At 41.3% G+C, this 17,813-nt stretch overlaps 1 protein-coding gene across 1 annotated transcript in view; it reads right to left on the bottom strand.

Moving 5' to 3' along the window:
- The window catches only part of LOC126481823 (uncharacterized), a 528,043-nt gene that overhangs the window by 79,601 nt on the left and 430,629 nt on the right, over positions 1–17,813 (bottom strand). Inside the window, exon 5 of the mRNA XM_050105782.1 lies at positions 5,062–5,082. Coding sequence (XP_049961739.1) covers positions 5,062–5,082 — 21 coding nt within the window. The remainder of the gene's footprint in view (positions 1–5,061; positions 5,083–17,813) is intronic.

Here is a 17,813-nt window from a genome sequence, read left to right as displayed (position 1 = left end):
ATTGTGCCATTTTGCCATGCACAGTATACTTTACCTACGGTGGTATGCAGTTTTCACTTGGCCTTTTCGGTACTGTTTCTAGCCGTAGCCTGAAATCCATTCCGTTTTCGACGTCGGATAAATCGCTCCGTTTTCACAATACGACTGCGACCGTACTGTTTTATGAGTCGCCCCGCCTAACCCCCTATCCTCACGCTTTATATACCCTCCACTGCCAGTGCTGCCACTTGCCCTCTGTTATTGGTTATTGAACGTGGACTTCGAACACACGAGGTGGTTACATTAATGTGACTGGGCCGTGTAATATCGGCGTATTTTGAATACTACTTCTGGTAGTAATGTTGTTGTTGTGGTCTTCAGTCCTGAGACTGGTTTGATGCAGCTCTCCCTGCTACTCTATCCTGTGCAAGATTCTTCATCTCCCAGTACCTACTGCAACCTACATCCTTTTGAACCTGCTCAGTGTATTCATCTCTTGGTCTCCCTCTACGATTTTTACCTTCCACGCTGCCCTCCAATCCTAATTGGTGATCCCTTGATGCCTCAGAACATGTCCTACTAACCGATCCCTTCTTCTAGTCAAGTTGTGCCACAAACTTCTCTTCTCCCCATTCCTATTCATTACCTCCTCATTAGTTATGTGATCTACCCATCTAATCCTCAGCATTCTTCTGTAGCACCACATTTCGAAATCTTCTATTCTCTTCTGGTCCAAACTATTTATCGTCCATGTTTCACTTCAAATGGTTCAAATGGCTCTGAGCACTATGGGACTCAACTGCTGAGGTCATTAGTCCCCTAGAACTTAGAACTAGTTAAACCTAACTAACCTAAGGACATCACAAACATCCATGCCCGAGGCAGGATTCGAACCTGCGACCGTAGCGGTCTTGCGGTTCCAGACTGCAGCGCCTTTAACCGCACGGCCACTTCGGCCGACTGTTTCACTTCCATACATGGCCACACTTAGAAATGACTTCCCGACATTTGAATCTATATTCGATGTTAACAAATTTCTCTTCTTCAGAAACGCTTTCCTTCCCATTGCCAGTCTACATTTTATATCCTCTCTACTTCGACCATCATCAGTTATTTTGCTCCCAAAATAGCAAAACTGCTTTACTACTTTAAGTGTCTCCAAGTTGCCACTTACTACTTTTTATTCATTCGATAACTAGTTTCTGGCCGAGAACCATTTTCAGAGCCGGCCTCAGTGGCCGAGCGGTTGTAGGCGCGTCAGTCTGGATCCGCACGACCGCTACTGTCGCAGGTTCGAATGCTGCCTCTGGCATGGATGTGTGTGATGTCCTTAGGTTAGTTAGGTTTAAGTAGTTCTAACTTCTAGGGGACTAATGACCTCAGATGTTAAGTCCCAGTGTGCTCAGAGCCATTTTAACCATTTTCAGATCATCATAACAAAGTCGAAAATGGTATTTCCAAAGATGTCAAAACTAGGCAGCAAGCGTTTACAGTGCATACAGATAACTCGACTTTGTTATCATGAACTGAAAATGTGTCTGGGCCAGAATAAAAAGTAATAATTTGCAACTTGGATTGGTTTTTCGTTCTATTGTTTGACAGAAGTTGCTGACCCAGGCTACTCCAGGATGCTGGAAGTTCGTACTTTCAGCCATGTTTCAAATTCGTACGTACGTTCGCTGTATGCATGTCTTCAAATTTTATTGGTATAGTATTGGGTTATACGATGCGCATTTGGGATGCGTTGCGTTTCGTCGACGCACTAATGACTTGTTCGAACACAAGTTTTCATTTATAGTATTTACAGGTTAAGCAAAGGAATTTCCTAATAATCGAATCGTTGATGTTAATATAAAACAAAGGGAGCGAATTGTGTTCGACAAGTTCTACAGGAATTGGACATCGAACCTGGGAATCGAAAGCCATGAAAAACAGACAAATATCGAGTACGGAGTAAGACAGGATTGTAGAACATCTTCGATATTATTCAGTCTGAATATACAGCCAGCAGTAAACCAACAGTAGGGGAAAAACTGAAAGGAAATTAGAGAGAAGAAATAAAAACTGCAGCTGTAAAGTGTAGAGAGGTTTCGTAATTCTGTCGTATATGGTAAAGAACCCGGATATCATTTAAACGAAATGAACTACGTCTTTAAAACATTTTTTAACGTGAAGACCAGTAAAAATAAAACGTAAATAATGGAGTGTAGTTGAATTATCATTCAGCCCATTCAGGGGAAATTATATTAGTAAATGAGTAACTAGTGGAACAGTTTTGGTGGCGGGAAGAGTATTGAGAATATAAAATATACATAGACTGTAGCAGCAAGATAGTTTAGGCTCAAATGGCTCTGAGCACTATGGGACTCAACTTCTGAGGTCATTAGTCCCCTAGAACTTAGAACCAGTTAAACCAAACTAACCTAAGGACATCACACACATCCATGCCCGAGGCAGGATTCGAATCTGGGACCGCAGCGGTCTCGCGGTTCCAGACTGCAGCGCCTAGAACCGTGCGGCCACTACGGCCGGCGATAGTTTAGGAAGAAGGGGAAGAAGTTGATATTGAACGTAAATTTCAGTTGTAGGTACTGTATTTTATTTATTTTGATTTTTAATTATTTTTTATGGTATGACAGTGGCGTTATAAACAGGCAGACGAACAATATATGCAAGAAGGATATAGTTTTTACGATACGTGGTGACAGGAGAATGCTGAAGATTATATGTGTAGATCATATAAGTAAAGAAGTGGCACTGTGTCGATTTGGGGAGAAAGAGCCTTGAAAGAATCTTTACATAAAAAACGTACTCAATTAATCTGGCGGAGAAAATAAATTTATTGCACAAATTGACTAAAAGAACAGAGAGGCTGGTAAAATATATTCCTAGTCATCAACTAATAATTAATATGTAATGAGGGAAAATGGGGTACCGTGGTGAAAAATTGTAGAGATATGACAGGGCTTGACGACAATTCTACTTTCTCCTGGCTTTTTATCCAGCGTCTTCACTGGGTCGGCATGATATTTCGGATTTGGGAATTCTCTGATATTCACTTCCATTACGACCCAAAGCACAAATTGTCATTGCTGTAATAACGCTCACTGGCTGCACAGATGTCTATCTTCATAAAAGCAGGAAGATCATAAAGGAATGCTCCACCATAGCATTACGTTCCATGGTTTCAGCATTCTAGTCTGTAAAATGAACGCTGGGTATTTCAGAACTTTAAAGAGTGTTTTATTGACCTCCCTACCAAAACAAAAGCTGTTGTTCATGGTTGCAATGTACACTTTTGAAATTTTGCAATGATGAAATTTTCAGCAGGTTTCCGTGAACTGTTGTTTAAAGTACCATATTCTACAATGGAGTAGTGATAGGCCATCGTTTTCTTCAAATCACGCCTTCAGAGACCACAATTTGCCACTGCTCCACGGTTTGTAGATGCTTTGCATAAACTAGCAGTCCAATAAGTCTGCAAAAGACACATATAAACCTTAAGGCACAAGACTTAATACTATTACTACATCAAACTGAAAAAACATAGACTTAACAAAGCTATTAGATTTTATGCCTGAAGTGATAGTATTATCCAAACTTCAAGCCAGAGAATGTGCTTAATGACAGTGTTGACAACAAGGACGATAAAGCATTGGGAAGGTCATAATTGTATGTGAGGTGATTTTAATATCTGTTCTTTAGATTTTGATTCTAGTTTCACAATAATTACTAACTGCACAACAGTCAAAAAGGCGTTATTGCCGATACCTTACTCATGAATATTTTGTGGGTTAACTTTAATAATAATAATAATCCCAAATCTTAATTAAAATTTCATAACACAAAGTGGGTGCATTATTTTTTACAGGAAATGTAGGATATTGAGTCTTGGTTAAGAACGATTCATATCTGCAAGATTGATGGTTTAGTTAGAAATTAGTTTTTGCAAATATCTATTTTCCTGAAAATTTCATATCTGTGCTTTGGGTCCTCAGTGCCTCAATTACTGGGGCCGAGAGGAAATTTAGTTGGACCACGAGAACATTTACTTACGTATTAAGAACGCGTGAGCAAGAGAACATGGGGAAACAGAGAGGGAGAGAGAGAGAGACAGCAAACGGAAGAACTCTTGTTTTCGCGGGGACAGTCATTATGTCTCAGCGAGAGTGTAACAAGACCTTTCTGCCTGTGGCTTCAAAGCGCTGGATTAAGGCTAAGCGTTATCTCTAAAACTAGATGACAGAAATGGCGGAAATACTTCAATTAGAGCGCGCGCTCCAAGTTTTCTTCTCTTTTCTGGATTATTGTCTGCCGAAAGATTTAAGAAGTTCGCTGATTGCTGACTCAAGATGGGCCTCGGCGATTGGATGAAGTCGCGCGAGGGCCCGGCGTCCCTTATCTCTGTAATTAAAGAACAACTCCGATTGCAGGCGAGAACTTTTCGTCGTCACTAATTGAATGCAAATTGGGTTAATTTATAAGTCTCACCTCAGTCAAAGACTCGCCGGTATTAGTAATCACAGATTTAAATCTGTTTTAATAGGTGATTTGCTTATGTGTACTTGCCTTGAAACTTACTGTAGAGCTCATCCAAAAAGTGCCTTATGTTGTAAAGTATTAAGGCTGGAATGTTAATAATAAATAACATAGGAAGATAATGAGCATTCTAGCTACCTTCGGAGCTAAGGACTACTTGTTACTTTATCTGTTTAGATCAAAGATACGTTATTGAGCTCAGAAAGGAATTCATTCATTCAATTTCTTCAGGATAAGGAGCTAGTAGAAAGCAACAAGAAACGCTACACATGATGATTAGACTGTCACTGATAAGCAGAGTATTAATGTGTACTCTAACTCTATTAATTTTCGTGTATATACCTAACGAATGCGCAAACTGATTCTCTGGAATTTCCAATTATTTATTGTAATAACAGTTAAATTTAATCTCAATTCAAATCATATTTAACTGTATTACAGAATTTTTGTTACTGTACAACAATAACTGAAAATATAAAAATGAACTGATACAATCGATAATTTGAAGAATATAGTAAAAGCAAAACATATTCGTGGACTCACCGTTGGGCGGCTGCAGAAGACCTGCAAAAGAGAGACCGAACCTCATTAGATTAGAAATTTGTCATCACGTGAAGATAGTCAGCAGTAATGTTTGCCCCAAAATGAACAGAATGAAATAAAGAAAACCGGGTCAGTTCGAACAGTGTGAAAAAGAATTATTACCAAACAAAAATGTCTCAGTATTATGCTGAATATTTTGGTTGTCTTTACAAACTATTTCTTTACATTTTGAAAGAACCTACGTTTCCTTCTCAAGTGAAATACTTCTGTAGTTCTTCATAATGCAGGAAGAAACTTTCTCGAATACATTTTGTGTTATACAGTTCTTTTTCCTTTTCTCTAATTTAAAATGAAGAACTATCCACTAACTTCAGTATAAAACCTGACACTCTAAATGAACCTGAGACGGTGGAGAAATACCAAGACTTACATGCAGAGCTATGTAGTGCAATAGTTAAAAGATTCACGTCAGTAAGTAGAGTAATGGATACTCCCAACAATAAGTCAAAGTTTTAATTGATAAGAAATCTTAGTTATGGATATCGAAACCATCCTCCTCTCTGCCAACTGTGAAATATTGCTAACGTCATTGGCTTAACATTTCAATGACTATTGTTTACTTCTAGCACTCGTTCCTCTGACAAGATTTCCACAATAAATCATTACGAGGAACTATTATAGCTTCAGAACTGAAAATGCCACTCTTTGGAGCCGCCGTTTGTTAAAATTTTGTCTGCCTTAGACAAGTTTTACGTTTACTTGAATGCAATTGGAAGTGTTCAGCATTAACAATACTGTCAGAATTTGTAGTCCAATTAAGTGTATATGCCGTAGCCAGATGTGTGCTCTTATATCGAGATGCGTGCATCGTGAGATCTACTGCAGTACGACAAGCAAACTAAGGCAACACATTTGTGGAGCAGGAGAAGCTTTGCCGAATATTCGCACAAAATGCCACGGATGGAGACTGAAAATGGCTTACTGCGTAGCTGGGAGTTGTTGAGCTACCGCAAGTAGAATTGACTGACGCCAAGAAGAGAAATTGAGCCCATACAGCAAGAGACGTGCAGGCCGTACTGTGGGTAGCGAAGCCGCCATAATTGTTCGCCATACCCAAGCCCACAGCCACCAGATAAGATTTTTATAGTAAATTTAATTCTGTACAGCGTAAACCGTTCATTTAAACTGTGTCTAATAATCTTTTTTGAACTTTAAAGAAAGTGATTCACCCCGTTATCTCATCCTAATCAACACCCATATAGGGTTCCTTTCTAGTGTTTGATGAATCCGAATATCCTATTTTACAAACTTACTAAGTGCAAAGCTAACTTAATGAGATACCATTCGAACTGTTTTTGTGTTTTCTTAGCAATTGAAAAGTTTTATAGTAAGTGTTTGCTTAAGTAAAATTCAATCAGAGTGTAACCAAGTTATTACAATCTGGTAAATCACTATACAGAGAACTGTTCATAGAATAATAGCTTTTGAAAATAAATTCCAGTTAGAAAGGGGTTTCTTGAAATGAAATGATCAGTATAAAAAGTATATGCTTCACTACCTAAGGATTTTAGCACTGAGGTTGTTTATTATTGTAAATGCTTTTCTATAGATCACCCTGGCCAATTTTTTTTAACTTCTTTATCTACTAGGCTTTTTCTCTTTTATAAACGTAATGTATAAAGGTGTAGTAGTCAAGAAGAAATTCCAGTATCTGCACCTATATCGTTTACGTGGAGTAATATTAATTTGATGAACCAAATTAAGCAGCTGGAAGAAAGGTGGCAAAATTCATACTTCTACTTTTCCAGTACTTCATTTTTTCATTACCAAGGATTGGCTGGAGACCATTAGTACATGTTTTGAACCACTAAATAAACCTGGAACTGAGTTGTCCCAGCTTCAGTATAATATTATTCATATTGCGTTTCTATTTAACTTCTGGGTAAAATCCTAGGGAAAGAACTGAATAGTCTGATTTACTTGTCCATTAGACACAACACACGGTAAAATCCAGCAAAACGGGTAGCTCTATTGATTAGCCTTTCCTATTAACAGGACTATCCTCCCATGATGTACGAGGGACACTCCAAAAGAAATGCACACAATTTTTTTTAAATCCATCTTTTATTCTACATGTTTGAAAGTTTTACAGTGTGTAGATACATCCTTTAGGAACAATGTTTTCGTTTCTCCACATAATTTCCATCCCTCTCAACTGCCTTACGCCATCTTGAAACCAGAGCCTGTATACCCACAAGGTAAAATTGTGGACCAACCTGTTGGAGCCACTGTTTGGCAGCGTGCACAAGGGAGTCATCGTCTTCAAACCTTGTTCCTTGAAGAGAGTCTCTCAGTTTCCCAACGAGATGATAGTCACATGGAGCCAGGTCAGGACTGTATGGTGGGTGTTTCAGTGTTGTCCAGTTTTTTGATCGCTTCCATGGTTTTTTGATTGACATGTAGCCGTGCACCTTTTTTAACGGCAACACTTTCAGTATTCTGCAAACACTTCCTTCCCCTATCCCAACGTAGCGTCACAATTCGTTCACTGTGATGCGTCTGTCAGCAGTCACCAATTCTTTTACTCTCTGCACATTGTCTGGAGTGTGTGCAGTACGAGGTCTGCCGCTGGAAGGACAATCCTCAATATTGGCGTGCCAGCTTTCGTCACGTAACCTGATTGCCCACCGACTAACTGTGCTGCGAAAGACAGCTGCATCTCCATATACCTTTTTCAATCTCTTGTGGATGTTCCCCACTGCCTCGTTTTCACAGCACAGGAATTCTATGACAGCATGTTGCTTCTGACGAACGTCAAGTATAGCAGCCATCTTGAAGACATGCTGAGACGGTGCCACTCACGGGAACAGGAACTAAGTTTGAAAACAAACGGGAAGGATGAATCTACCCACTGTAAAACTTTCACACATGCAGAATAAAAACTGTATTTTTACAAAAATAGTGTGCATTTCTTTTGGAGTTACCCTCGTACTTTATTGGGAAACTACACTAGATTTTAGTAGGAGCTTTTCCTATAACAGAATCTTTGTTCTGTTGGGGTCTAGTATACGTGACAACATGGAGTCTGGGTTTTCTGTTATTTAGGTAAAAGCATATTAAATTACAATAATAGTCTTAGGGTTATAATGTGGCCTGATGGCTTAATGTATATCGTTCTGTTTTCTCGGATGTGGCGACAGTTTATAGAGGTCGAAATTGCATCCCGAAGACCAGGACAGGGCTGACCATTTGTGACATCAGAAACAGAGGGGCGTTATTTAGATCTAAGGGCACGATGGTATCGTCTTATTACTGCGTGACAGCCGGCATCTGACCTCGCAGCAGCCACTAGACGTGTTGCACCGAGGCGAACGGTGTACAGAAGGCTTCGGCAGAGAGGCGTTTACTGTTGGAGACCAGCTGTTTGTGTACCTCTGATGCATCTTCACACAATGGAACGTCTAGCGTGGAGTCGTCGGCATGCCACCTCGACGGTCGAACGCTGGGCCAATGTTCTTTTCAAAGATGAGTCCCCATTTGATCGGGGGAGTGATTCTCGACGGAGGCAACGTGGAACTCGATTTTGGGACCCAAACATCGTGGAAAGAGATCGATATCGAGAAGGATCGCTGTTGGTGTGTATGGTAACCACACGAACACTTCTTCACGAAATTCTAAAGGTCAACCGGCATGGTTTAACAGCTGTCACGTATCGTGACGAGGTCGTGGGACCTTACGTACGGTTGTTGCGAGATGCTGTGGGCCCAGATTTCGAATTGACGGACGATAATGCACGACTGCGTAGAGCACAGGTGGTTGATGTCCTCTTGGGAACGGAATATACTGAACCCATGGCGTGGTCTGCTCACTCTCCCGATTTGAATGTCAAAGAGCATGTCTGGAATGCCCAGGGAGATGTGTTGCACCACGTCAGCTTCCACCAACCGCTCTCCAAGGTTTGCGAGCAGATCGTCAAGGGGAATGGCGTTATTTCCTCAACATAGGATTGATGACGTCATTTGCCGGTCGCTGAGGCCGAGCAGTTCTAGGCGCTTCAGTCTGGAAACGCGCGACCGTTACAGTCGCAGGTTCGAATCCTGCCCCGGGCATGGATATGTGTGATGTCCTTAGGTTAGTTAGGTTTAAGTAGTTCTAACTTCTAGGGGACTCATGACCTCAGCAGTAAAGTCCCATAGTGCTCAAAGCCATTTGAACCATTTGGAAGTGTCCAGGCGTCTAGGAGTAAACCAAAGCGATGTTGTTCGGACATGGAGGAGATACAGAGAGACAGGAACTGTCGATGACATGCCTCGCTCATGCCGTCCAACAGCTGCTACTGCAGTGGATGAACGCTACCTACGGATTATGGCTGGGAGGTGCCCTGAAAGCAACGCCACCATGTTGAATGCTTTTCTTGCAGCCACAGGACGACGTGTTACTACTCAAACCGTGCGCAGCTGGCTGCATGATGCGCAACTTCACTCCCGACGTCCCTGGCGAGGTCCATCTTTGCAACCAAGACACCATGCAGCGCGGTAGAGATGGGCCCAACAACATGCCGAACGGACTGCTCAGGATTAGTGTCACCTTCTCTTCACCGATGAGTGTCGCGTATGTCTTCAACCAGACAATTGTTGGCGACATTTGAGGCAACCCGGTCAGCCTGAAAGCCTTAGACACGCTGTACAGCGAGTGCAACAAGTTGGAGGCTCCCTGCTGTTTTGGGGTGGCGTTATGTGGGGCCGACGTACGCCGCTGGTGGTCATGGAAGGCGCCGTAACGGCTGTACAATACGTGAATGCCATCCTCCGACCGATAGTGCAACCGTATTGGAAGCATATTGGCAAGGCACTCATCTTCATGGATGACAATTCGCGCACATATTGTGAATGACCTCCTTCAGGATAAAGACATCGCTTGAATATAGTGGCCAGCATGATCTCCTGACGTTAACCCTATCGATCATGCCTGGTACAGACTGAAAAGGGCTGTTTATGGACGATGCGACCCACTCTAAGGGATCTACGCCGAACCGCCGTTGAGGAGTGGGACAATGTGGACCAACAGTGCCTTGATGTACTTGTGGACAGTACACCACGACGAATAGCGACATGCATCAATATCAATGCAAGAGGATGTGCTACCGGGTGTTAGAGATACCGGTGTGTACAGCAATCTAGATCACCACTGCAAAAGATCTCATTGTCTGGTGGTACAACATGCAATGTGTGCAATGAGCAATAAAAAGGGCGGAAATGGTTTTTATGTTGATCTCTAATACAATTTTCTGTACAGGTTCCGAAACTCTCTGAACCGAGGTGTTGCTAAACTTTTTTTGATGTGTGTATTTGCAAGGAAAACAAAACCTGTGTCGGATATTACTGAAGACATGATTTCTATTTTGTTCAACAATTTTCCACTGTGTTTAAGCTTAAATTACCTGAAATTTAATTTCTTATCATTGAATTGCTAGGAAATCCTTTACATGGTTGAAGTATTTTTCTTAAGGGTATGCTCTTCACTGTAATTTAAAATTTTTCATGGTCTTTTTCATCTTTTTTTTCTTTATACTGTGTGGTAATTCAGAATAAGCCTTTGCTCTTTATATAGAAACCCGTTTTGCGTCAATATTGTGAGCGTGTTTTTTGTGCGCTGAATGTTTTTCTTCCATCTAACTTTCTCCTGGTGATCAACATTACTTCTAGAATATTCAAACAAGGAACTCGAAAAATATTTAGGTTTCTATACAAAAGCTTGTAAGAGGCTTTGATTTTAAATTTATTTTTGTGTTTTAAAATTGATTTTGAGATCATATGACTCTTCCCAGAGAATGACACATATCGCAGCAGCGAATTTGTGTGGGCAAAGTACGCTATCTTTGACATCTTATTTTCTGTCTACTTGAAAAGAATTTTCGTGCAGTAGCAAATGAAATTTAATTAGCAATCCAGATATTGCGCATGCTTGTTACGTGTTAGAGCGTGTTGCACATACAATCCAAGGAATTTTGTGGCTTGTACATTTTCAAAGGAAGTAGGAAGTGGAGTATGCATGAGTAGCCCATGGTTGCTATGGTAACTCGTAAGGCGATAGAAACCTGCCGCCACTACGAGAGACAACTGGATAACATCTGCGACCGTCTCTAGAACAATACTGGTACAAGCAAGCCGTCGAGGACCCAGCGGACTGAACCGCATGACCGCTCGCCGCTCGCGTCTGCACGCTTAACGAACCTCGCAGCCACACTGCCGTGGCCAGAGGAAATGCAGCGCAGCTTTGGCTTTACCGCGCCCTGTTGTCCTCTAACTTCCCAAGCGCTACATAATTAATGGTACCGCCAACAGTCGACCAAGCGTCGGCGCACTGCACTGCTTCACGGTGACACTGGGGCAGAGGGTAGTCTGTAACGGACGCGTTATGTGAATGCGACAAACAGTCCCAACACCCGAGTTACTATTCTGACAATTCGCGGAACACTTCTGTTCGTGTCATCTTATGGGCGGTATACATTTCAGCCTCCCATTTAGGTGCATCTACATCTACATGGATACTCTGCAAATCACGTTTCAGTGCCGGGCAGAGGGTTCATCGAACCACCTTCACAATTCTCTATTATTCCAATCTCGTATAGAGTGCGGAAAGAATGAACCTATATCTTCCCGTACGAGCTCTGGTTTCCCTTACTTAATAGTGGTGATCATTCCTCCATATGTAGGTCGATGTCAACAAAATATTTTCGCATTCTGAGTAGAAAGTTGGCGATTGGAATTTCGTGAGATGATTCCGTCGCAACGATAAACGCCTATGATTTAATGATGTTCAGCCCATATCCTTTATCATTTCTGTGACAGTCTCTCCCATACTTCGCGATAATACAAAACGTGCTGCCTTTCTATGAACTTTTTCGATGTACTCTGCCAGTCCTATCTAGTAAGGATCCCACACCGCGCAGCATTCTAAAAGAGGACGGACAAGCGTAGTATAGGCTGTCTCCTTTTTAGATCTGTTACATTTACTAAGTGTCCTGCCAATAAAACGTAGTCTTTGGTTAGCCTTCCACACGACATTTTCTATGTGTTCTTTCCAATTTAAGTTGTTCGTAATTGTAATACCGAGTTATTTAATTGAACTTACGGCTTTTAGATTAGATTGATTTATCGTGTAATCGAATTTTAACGAGTTCCTTTTAGCACTCATGTGGATAACCTTACACTTTTCGTTATTTCGGGTCAATTGCCACTTTTAGCACCATTCAGATATCTTTTCTAAATCGTTTTGCAGTTTTTTTGATCTTCTGATGACTTTATTAGTCGATAAACGACAGCGTCATCTGCAAACAACCGAAGACGGCTGCTCAGGTAGTCTCCCAAATCGTTTACATAGATAATGAAAAGCAATGGGCCTGTAACACTACCTTGGGGAACGCCAGAAATCACTTCTGTTTTACTCGATGACTTTCCGTCAATTACTACGAACTGTGATCTCTCTGACGGGAAATTACATATCCAGTCACATAACTGAGACGATATTCCATAAGCACGCAATTTCACTATGCGCCGCTTGTGTGGAACGGTGTCAAAAGCTTTCCGGAAATTCATAAATACAGAATCGATCTGAAATCCCTTGTCAATAGCACTCAAGATTCATGTGAATAAAGAGCTAGTTGTGTTTCACAGGAACGATGTTTTCTAAACCCATGTTGACTATGTGTTAACAGACAGTTTTCTTTGAGGTAATTCATAATGTTAGAACACAATTTATGCTCCTAAATCCTGTTGCATATCGACCTTAAGGATATGGACCTGTAATGTAATGGATTACTCCTACTACCTTTCTTGAATATTGGTGTGACCTGTGCAACTTTCCAGTCTCTGGGTACGGATCTTTCGTCGATCCCGAGCGGTTCTAGGCGCTACAATCTGGAACTGCGCGACCGCTACGATCGTAGGTTCGAATCCTACCTCGGGCATGGATGTGTGTGCTGTCCTTAGGTTAGTTAGGTTTAAGTAGTTCTAAGTTCTAGGGACTGATGACCTCAGAAGTTAAGTCCCATAGTGCTCAGAGCCATGTGAACCATTTTTTCGTTAGCGGACGGTTGTATATGATTCTTAAGTATGGAGCTATGGCATCCGCATGCTCCGCAAGGAACCTAATTTGTATATAGCCTGGACCAGAAGACTTGCTTTTATTAAGTGATTTAAGTTGCTTCACTACTTCGAGGATATTTACTTCTACGTTACTCATGTTGGGAGCTATTCTCGATTCGAATTCTGGAATATTTACTTCGTCTAGGCTGTGTTTAGTAACTAGGCTTCTACAGCACTGTCTTCGATAGTATCTCCATCGCTATCGCGCAGAGAAGGCATTGATTGTTTCTTGCCGCTAACATACTTCACATACGACCAGAATCTCTTTGGATTTACTGCCAGGTTTCGAGACAAAGTTTCGTTGTGGAAACTGTTATAAGCATGTAGCATTGAATTCCGCTCTAAATTTCGAGCTCATGTAAAAGATCGCCAATCTTGGGGATTTTACGTCTGTATGAATTTGGCATTTTTGTTTCGTTGTTTCTACAACAGTGTTCTAACCCGTTTTGTGTACCAAGGAGGATCAGCTCCGTCGTTTGTTAATTAATTTGGTAGAAATCTCTCAATTCCTGCCGATACTATTTCTTTGAATTCAAGCCACATCCGGTCTACACTTATATTATTAATTTGGAAGGCGTCAAGAGAATTTTTATCTGCTTTTTTGAGTAGGTATATTTTTCGCTTATTTTTCGAGTATTTAGGGATTACAATATTCAGTCTCGCTATGACAACCCTGTGTTCACTAATCCCAGAATCGGTTTTAATGCTCGTTATTAACTCAGGATTATATGTTGCTAAGAGGTCAAGTATGTTTTCACAAACGTTTACTAATCGCGTGGGCTCATGAACTAACTGCTCGAAATAATTTTCATAGGATGCGTTTCGCACAATTTTGGATGATTTGTTATGTATACCTCCGGAATTAGACATGTATTTTCGCCAACATATCGAGGGTAAATTAAAGTCATCACCAACTATTATCGTATGAGCCTGTTGCGTGTTTGAAATCAAACTCAAGTTTTCTTTCAACCTATCAGGAACTCTATCATCTGAATTGGGAGGTCGGTAAAACGATCCAATCATTATTTTATTCCGGTTGCTAACAATGATCTTTGCCCATACTAACAACTCACAGGAAGTATCTACTTCAGTTTCGTGACAAGTAACATGTATCTTACTGCAGCTATGTCACAGAGTATTAAACAAGGTTAGAACGACAAACAGTAGGTGACGCCTAGGCAAATTGTTCGAATCAATTAATTCCCGTTGAAAAAGATGTTAATTGGGAGTAAATTAATGCTCAACTAATGCCACCATTTGTAGGTGCACCGTTCGGATTTTACGGGCAAAGACGTACATCCCTGTACGGATCTTACGTGCAAAAACAGTCCCCCTTAAATAGCTCCGCACTGGAGAAAGACTGATGGTTCAGATTACCAGATTATCGGACCTTGGTCTAAAAGAAATTAAAATTGTTTGAAAAAAATCTTTCTTCGTTGGGACTTTACGTGGAAAAAGCCCGTTTTTGGCGAGGAGTTTGTAGCGCGCTACTTCTGTACTTTAAACTTGCACGAATCCGTTCGAAATTTGCACGAAGAGAGATAAACGAATAAAGCCAAAACAAAATTTCTTAATCCAATAACATTATTCCGTTCTCGAAACACGATGGTTTAACGTCAAGCTGAATGTAGCTGGTAAATTCGTTCTTATGTGAACTGCAAGCGTGTAGCGACAAAAAATTCATTCTTACGGTAAAATTTAAACCTTCATTCGAATTTCACGTCCAAAAAACAGGTTTTCTGTCAGTTGTTTTTTCGCGTACCGCTCTTGTGTTTAAAATTGAATAAATCGGTTCAACTTTTGTAGGAAAGTAGACAAATACATGTTATCACTGTTTTGCGAAAATTATATTATTTGCCATGATATACCATAAGTAACATGGTTCGAAGGACAGGAGTCGCCCGAGTCATCAAGAATTTACATCTGTTGCCAGGCTGTGGCGGTCTAGTGTCAGAATTACGATAGAGTAAAAGTGGGAAATCACAATTACAAATGCTCCTATCATAGCACTTACGAAGGGGAATGTGTTCTGAGCAGAGTTAGGAACGTAAAAGAAGGGAACTAGCTTTCGATTTATCAAGTAGCTTCAAAGGCATTTTAATCAAAACATCTTGACGTATTCGCACTTCTTTTACGAGTTAACCCTGCTTTCCAAGCGCAGTGAGCCACCCTACCTGCAAGATGTTGTCACACCATTATCTAGAAATTTATAGGCTGAAGTCACTTATCCTGTGACCAAAAAACAAGGGTTCACCAGCCATAGTGAACATTACATAAGATATTAAATCTGCATAGCATACATGTAAGAGCTAAAAGAGATATTTAGGGATAAAATTTCTGGGGCATGCTTTGTTCCTGGGGGTATTTGATTTCTGAGAGAGTTGATTTTTTTTCCTCGAGGGGAACAGGAGATTCATCAGACCATGAGAAGTTCTTACACTGCGCCAACTTTCATTGCCAATGGTCACGTGGCCAATTTAGTCGTAGTTGCTGATGTGGTAGTGTTAAAGTTGGCACATGCATGGATCGTCGGCAGCGGAGACACATCGTTAGGAGTATTCGGTGCTCCGTGTATTCAGACACATTTGTACACCACCCGGCATTAAAGTCTGATGTTAGTTCCGCCACAGTTCGGCGCCTACTTGTTTTACCAGTCTGCCCAGCTGATGACGTACGACCTCTATAATGAGGGATCGCAGCCCAACCCCACGACGTCTGGACGTGCTTTCACATCGGTTTCACTACTTGCTTAAAACAGTCACCACAGTACTCCTCGAACACCCGACAAGTCGTGCAGTTTCTGAGAAGCTAGTGAAGAGCCTCGTGGCCAACACAATCTGTCCTCGGCCAAACTCAGGTCGCCGTCCTTCCCCATTCTACACGAGGACAGCATTCCCCATTCTATACGAGGACAGCTCACTCATTGATACTAAATGGACCGTGCGTGTGTCCGACTAGTTCGGTTGTCATAGCATTCTGGCTGATCAGTGTAAGTGTAATTCTGTTTTGGGCAACCATCACTAAGTGAAATATATCTATCTATATACTACTATGCTTTTGTGTGCGACGGCAGGTATTCTACAAGTGTCGGCTTGGGCAATTTTCAAAATACGATATCTCGAAAATTACTAGCACATGAATCCTACAACAAACATCACAGACATTCTACGCTGTCCTATTTTTAATCTGTTAATGTCAAGAGGCAATTTTTTTAAAGGGTATGTTTGAACAAAAAAAAACACTGTCTAACTTTTATTACCAATTCAGTCTGAGAAAATCGCACATCTATAGCACTTTACATAATTCCGCAGTTGTATGATATAAAAATTTGATGTAACTCTGTCAGCAACTTCTCTGACGCTGACATTCAGGTTATCGTCAACTGCACGAAGAATTGCCTCGTCCATTGCAGGTGTCCTCGTCGTTCTAGGTCTTCCCCAGTAGCGAGTCATAGGCTGGAATGTTCCGTGCTCCCTAAGACGCCGAACAATTGCTTCGAACGTCTTCCTGTCGGGACACCTTCTTTCTGGAAATCTGTCTCGATACAAACGTACCGCGCCACGCCTATTACCCCCGGCTAATCCACGCATCAAATGGGCATCTGCCAACTCCGCATTTGTAAACATTGCACTGACTGCAAAACCACGTTCGTGATGAACACTAACCTGTTGATGCTACGTACTGATGTCCTTGATGCTAGTACTCTAGGGCAACGAGTCGCATGTCAACACAAGCACCGAAGTCAACATTACCTTCCTTCAATTGGGCCAACTGGCGGTGAATCGAGGAAGTACAGTACATACTGACGAAACTAAAATGAGCTCTAACATGGAAATTAAGCGTTTCCGGACACATGTCCTCATAGCATCTTTTCTTTATTTGTGTGTGAGAAATGTTTCCTGAAAGTTTGGCCGTACCTTTTTGTAATACCCTGTACATATCGGGCTAAATATCTCTCGAAATAAGCGTCAAACGAAAAAACTGCAAGGAACGAAACTCGTCTAGCTTGAAGGGGAAACCAGATCGCGCTATCGTTGCCCCGCTAGATGGCGCTGCCATAGGTCAAACGGATATCAACTGCTTTTTTTTTAAATAGCAACCCCTGTTTTTCTTACATATTCGTGTAGCACGTAAAGAAATATGAATGTTTTAGTTGGACCACTTTTTTCGCTTTGTGATAGATGGCGCTGTAATAGTCACAAACATATGGCTCACAATTTTAGACAAACAGTTGGTAACAGGTAGATTTTTTAAATTAAAATACAGAACGTAGGTAAGTTCGAACATTTTATTGCAGTTGTTCCAATGTGATACATGTACATTTGTGAACTTATCATTTCTGAGAACGCATGCTGTTACAGCGTGATTACCTGTAAATACCACATTAATGCAATAAATACTCAAAATGATGTCCGTCAACCTCAATGCATTTGGCAATACGTGTAACGACATTCGTCTCAACAGCGAGTAGTTCGCCTTCCGTAATGTTCGTCCATGCATTGACAATGCACTGACGCATGTTGTCAGGAGTTGTCGGTGGATCACGATAGCAAATATCCTTCAACTTTCCTCACAGAAAGAAATCTGGGGACGTCAGATCCGGTG

This window comes from Schistocerca serialis, chromosome 5 (genome assembly GCF_023864345.2).
Source record: "Schistocerca serialis cubense isolate TAMUIC-IGC-003099 chromosome 5, iqSchSeri2.2, whole genome shotgun sequence".
Classification (NCBI taxonomy): Eukaryota; Metazoa; Arthropoda; class Insecta; order Orthoptera; family Acrididae; genus Schistocerca; species Schistocerca serialis.
The sequence above is the reverse complement of the archived record's forward strand: the minus strand, read 5'-3'. Positions and strand labels throughout refer to the sequence as shown.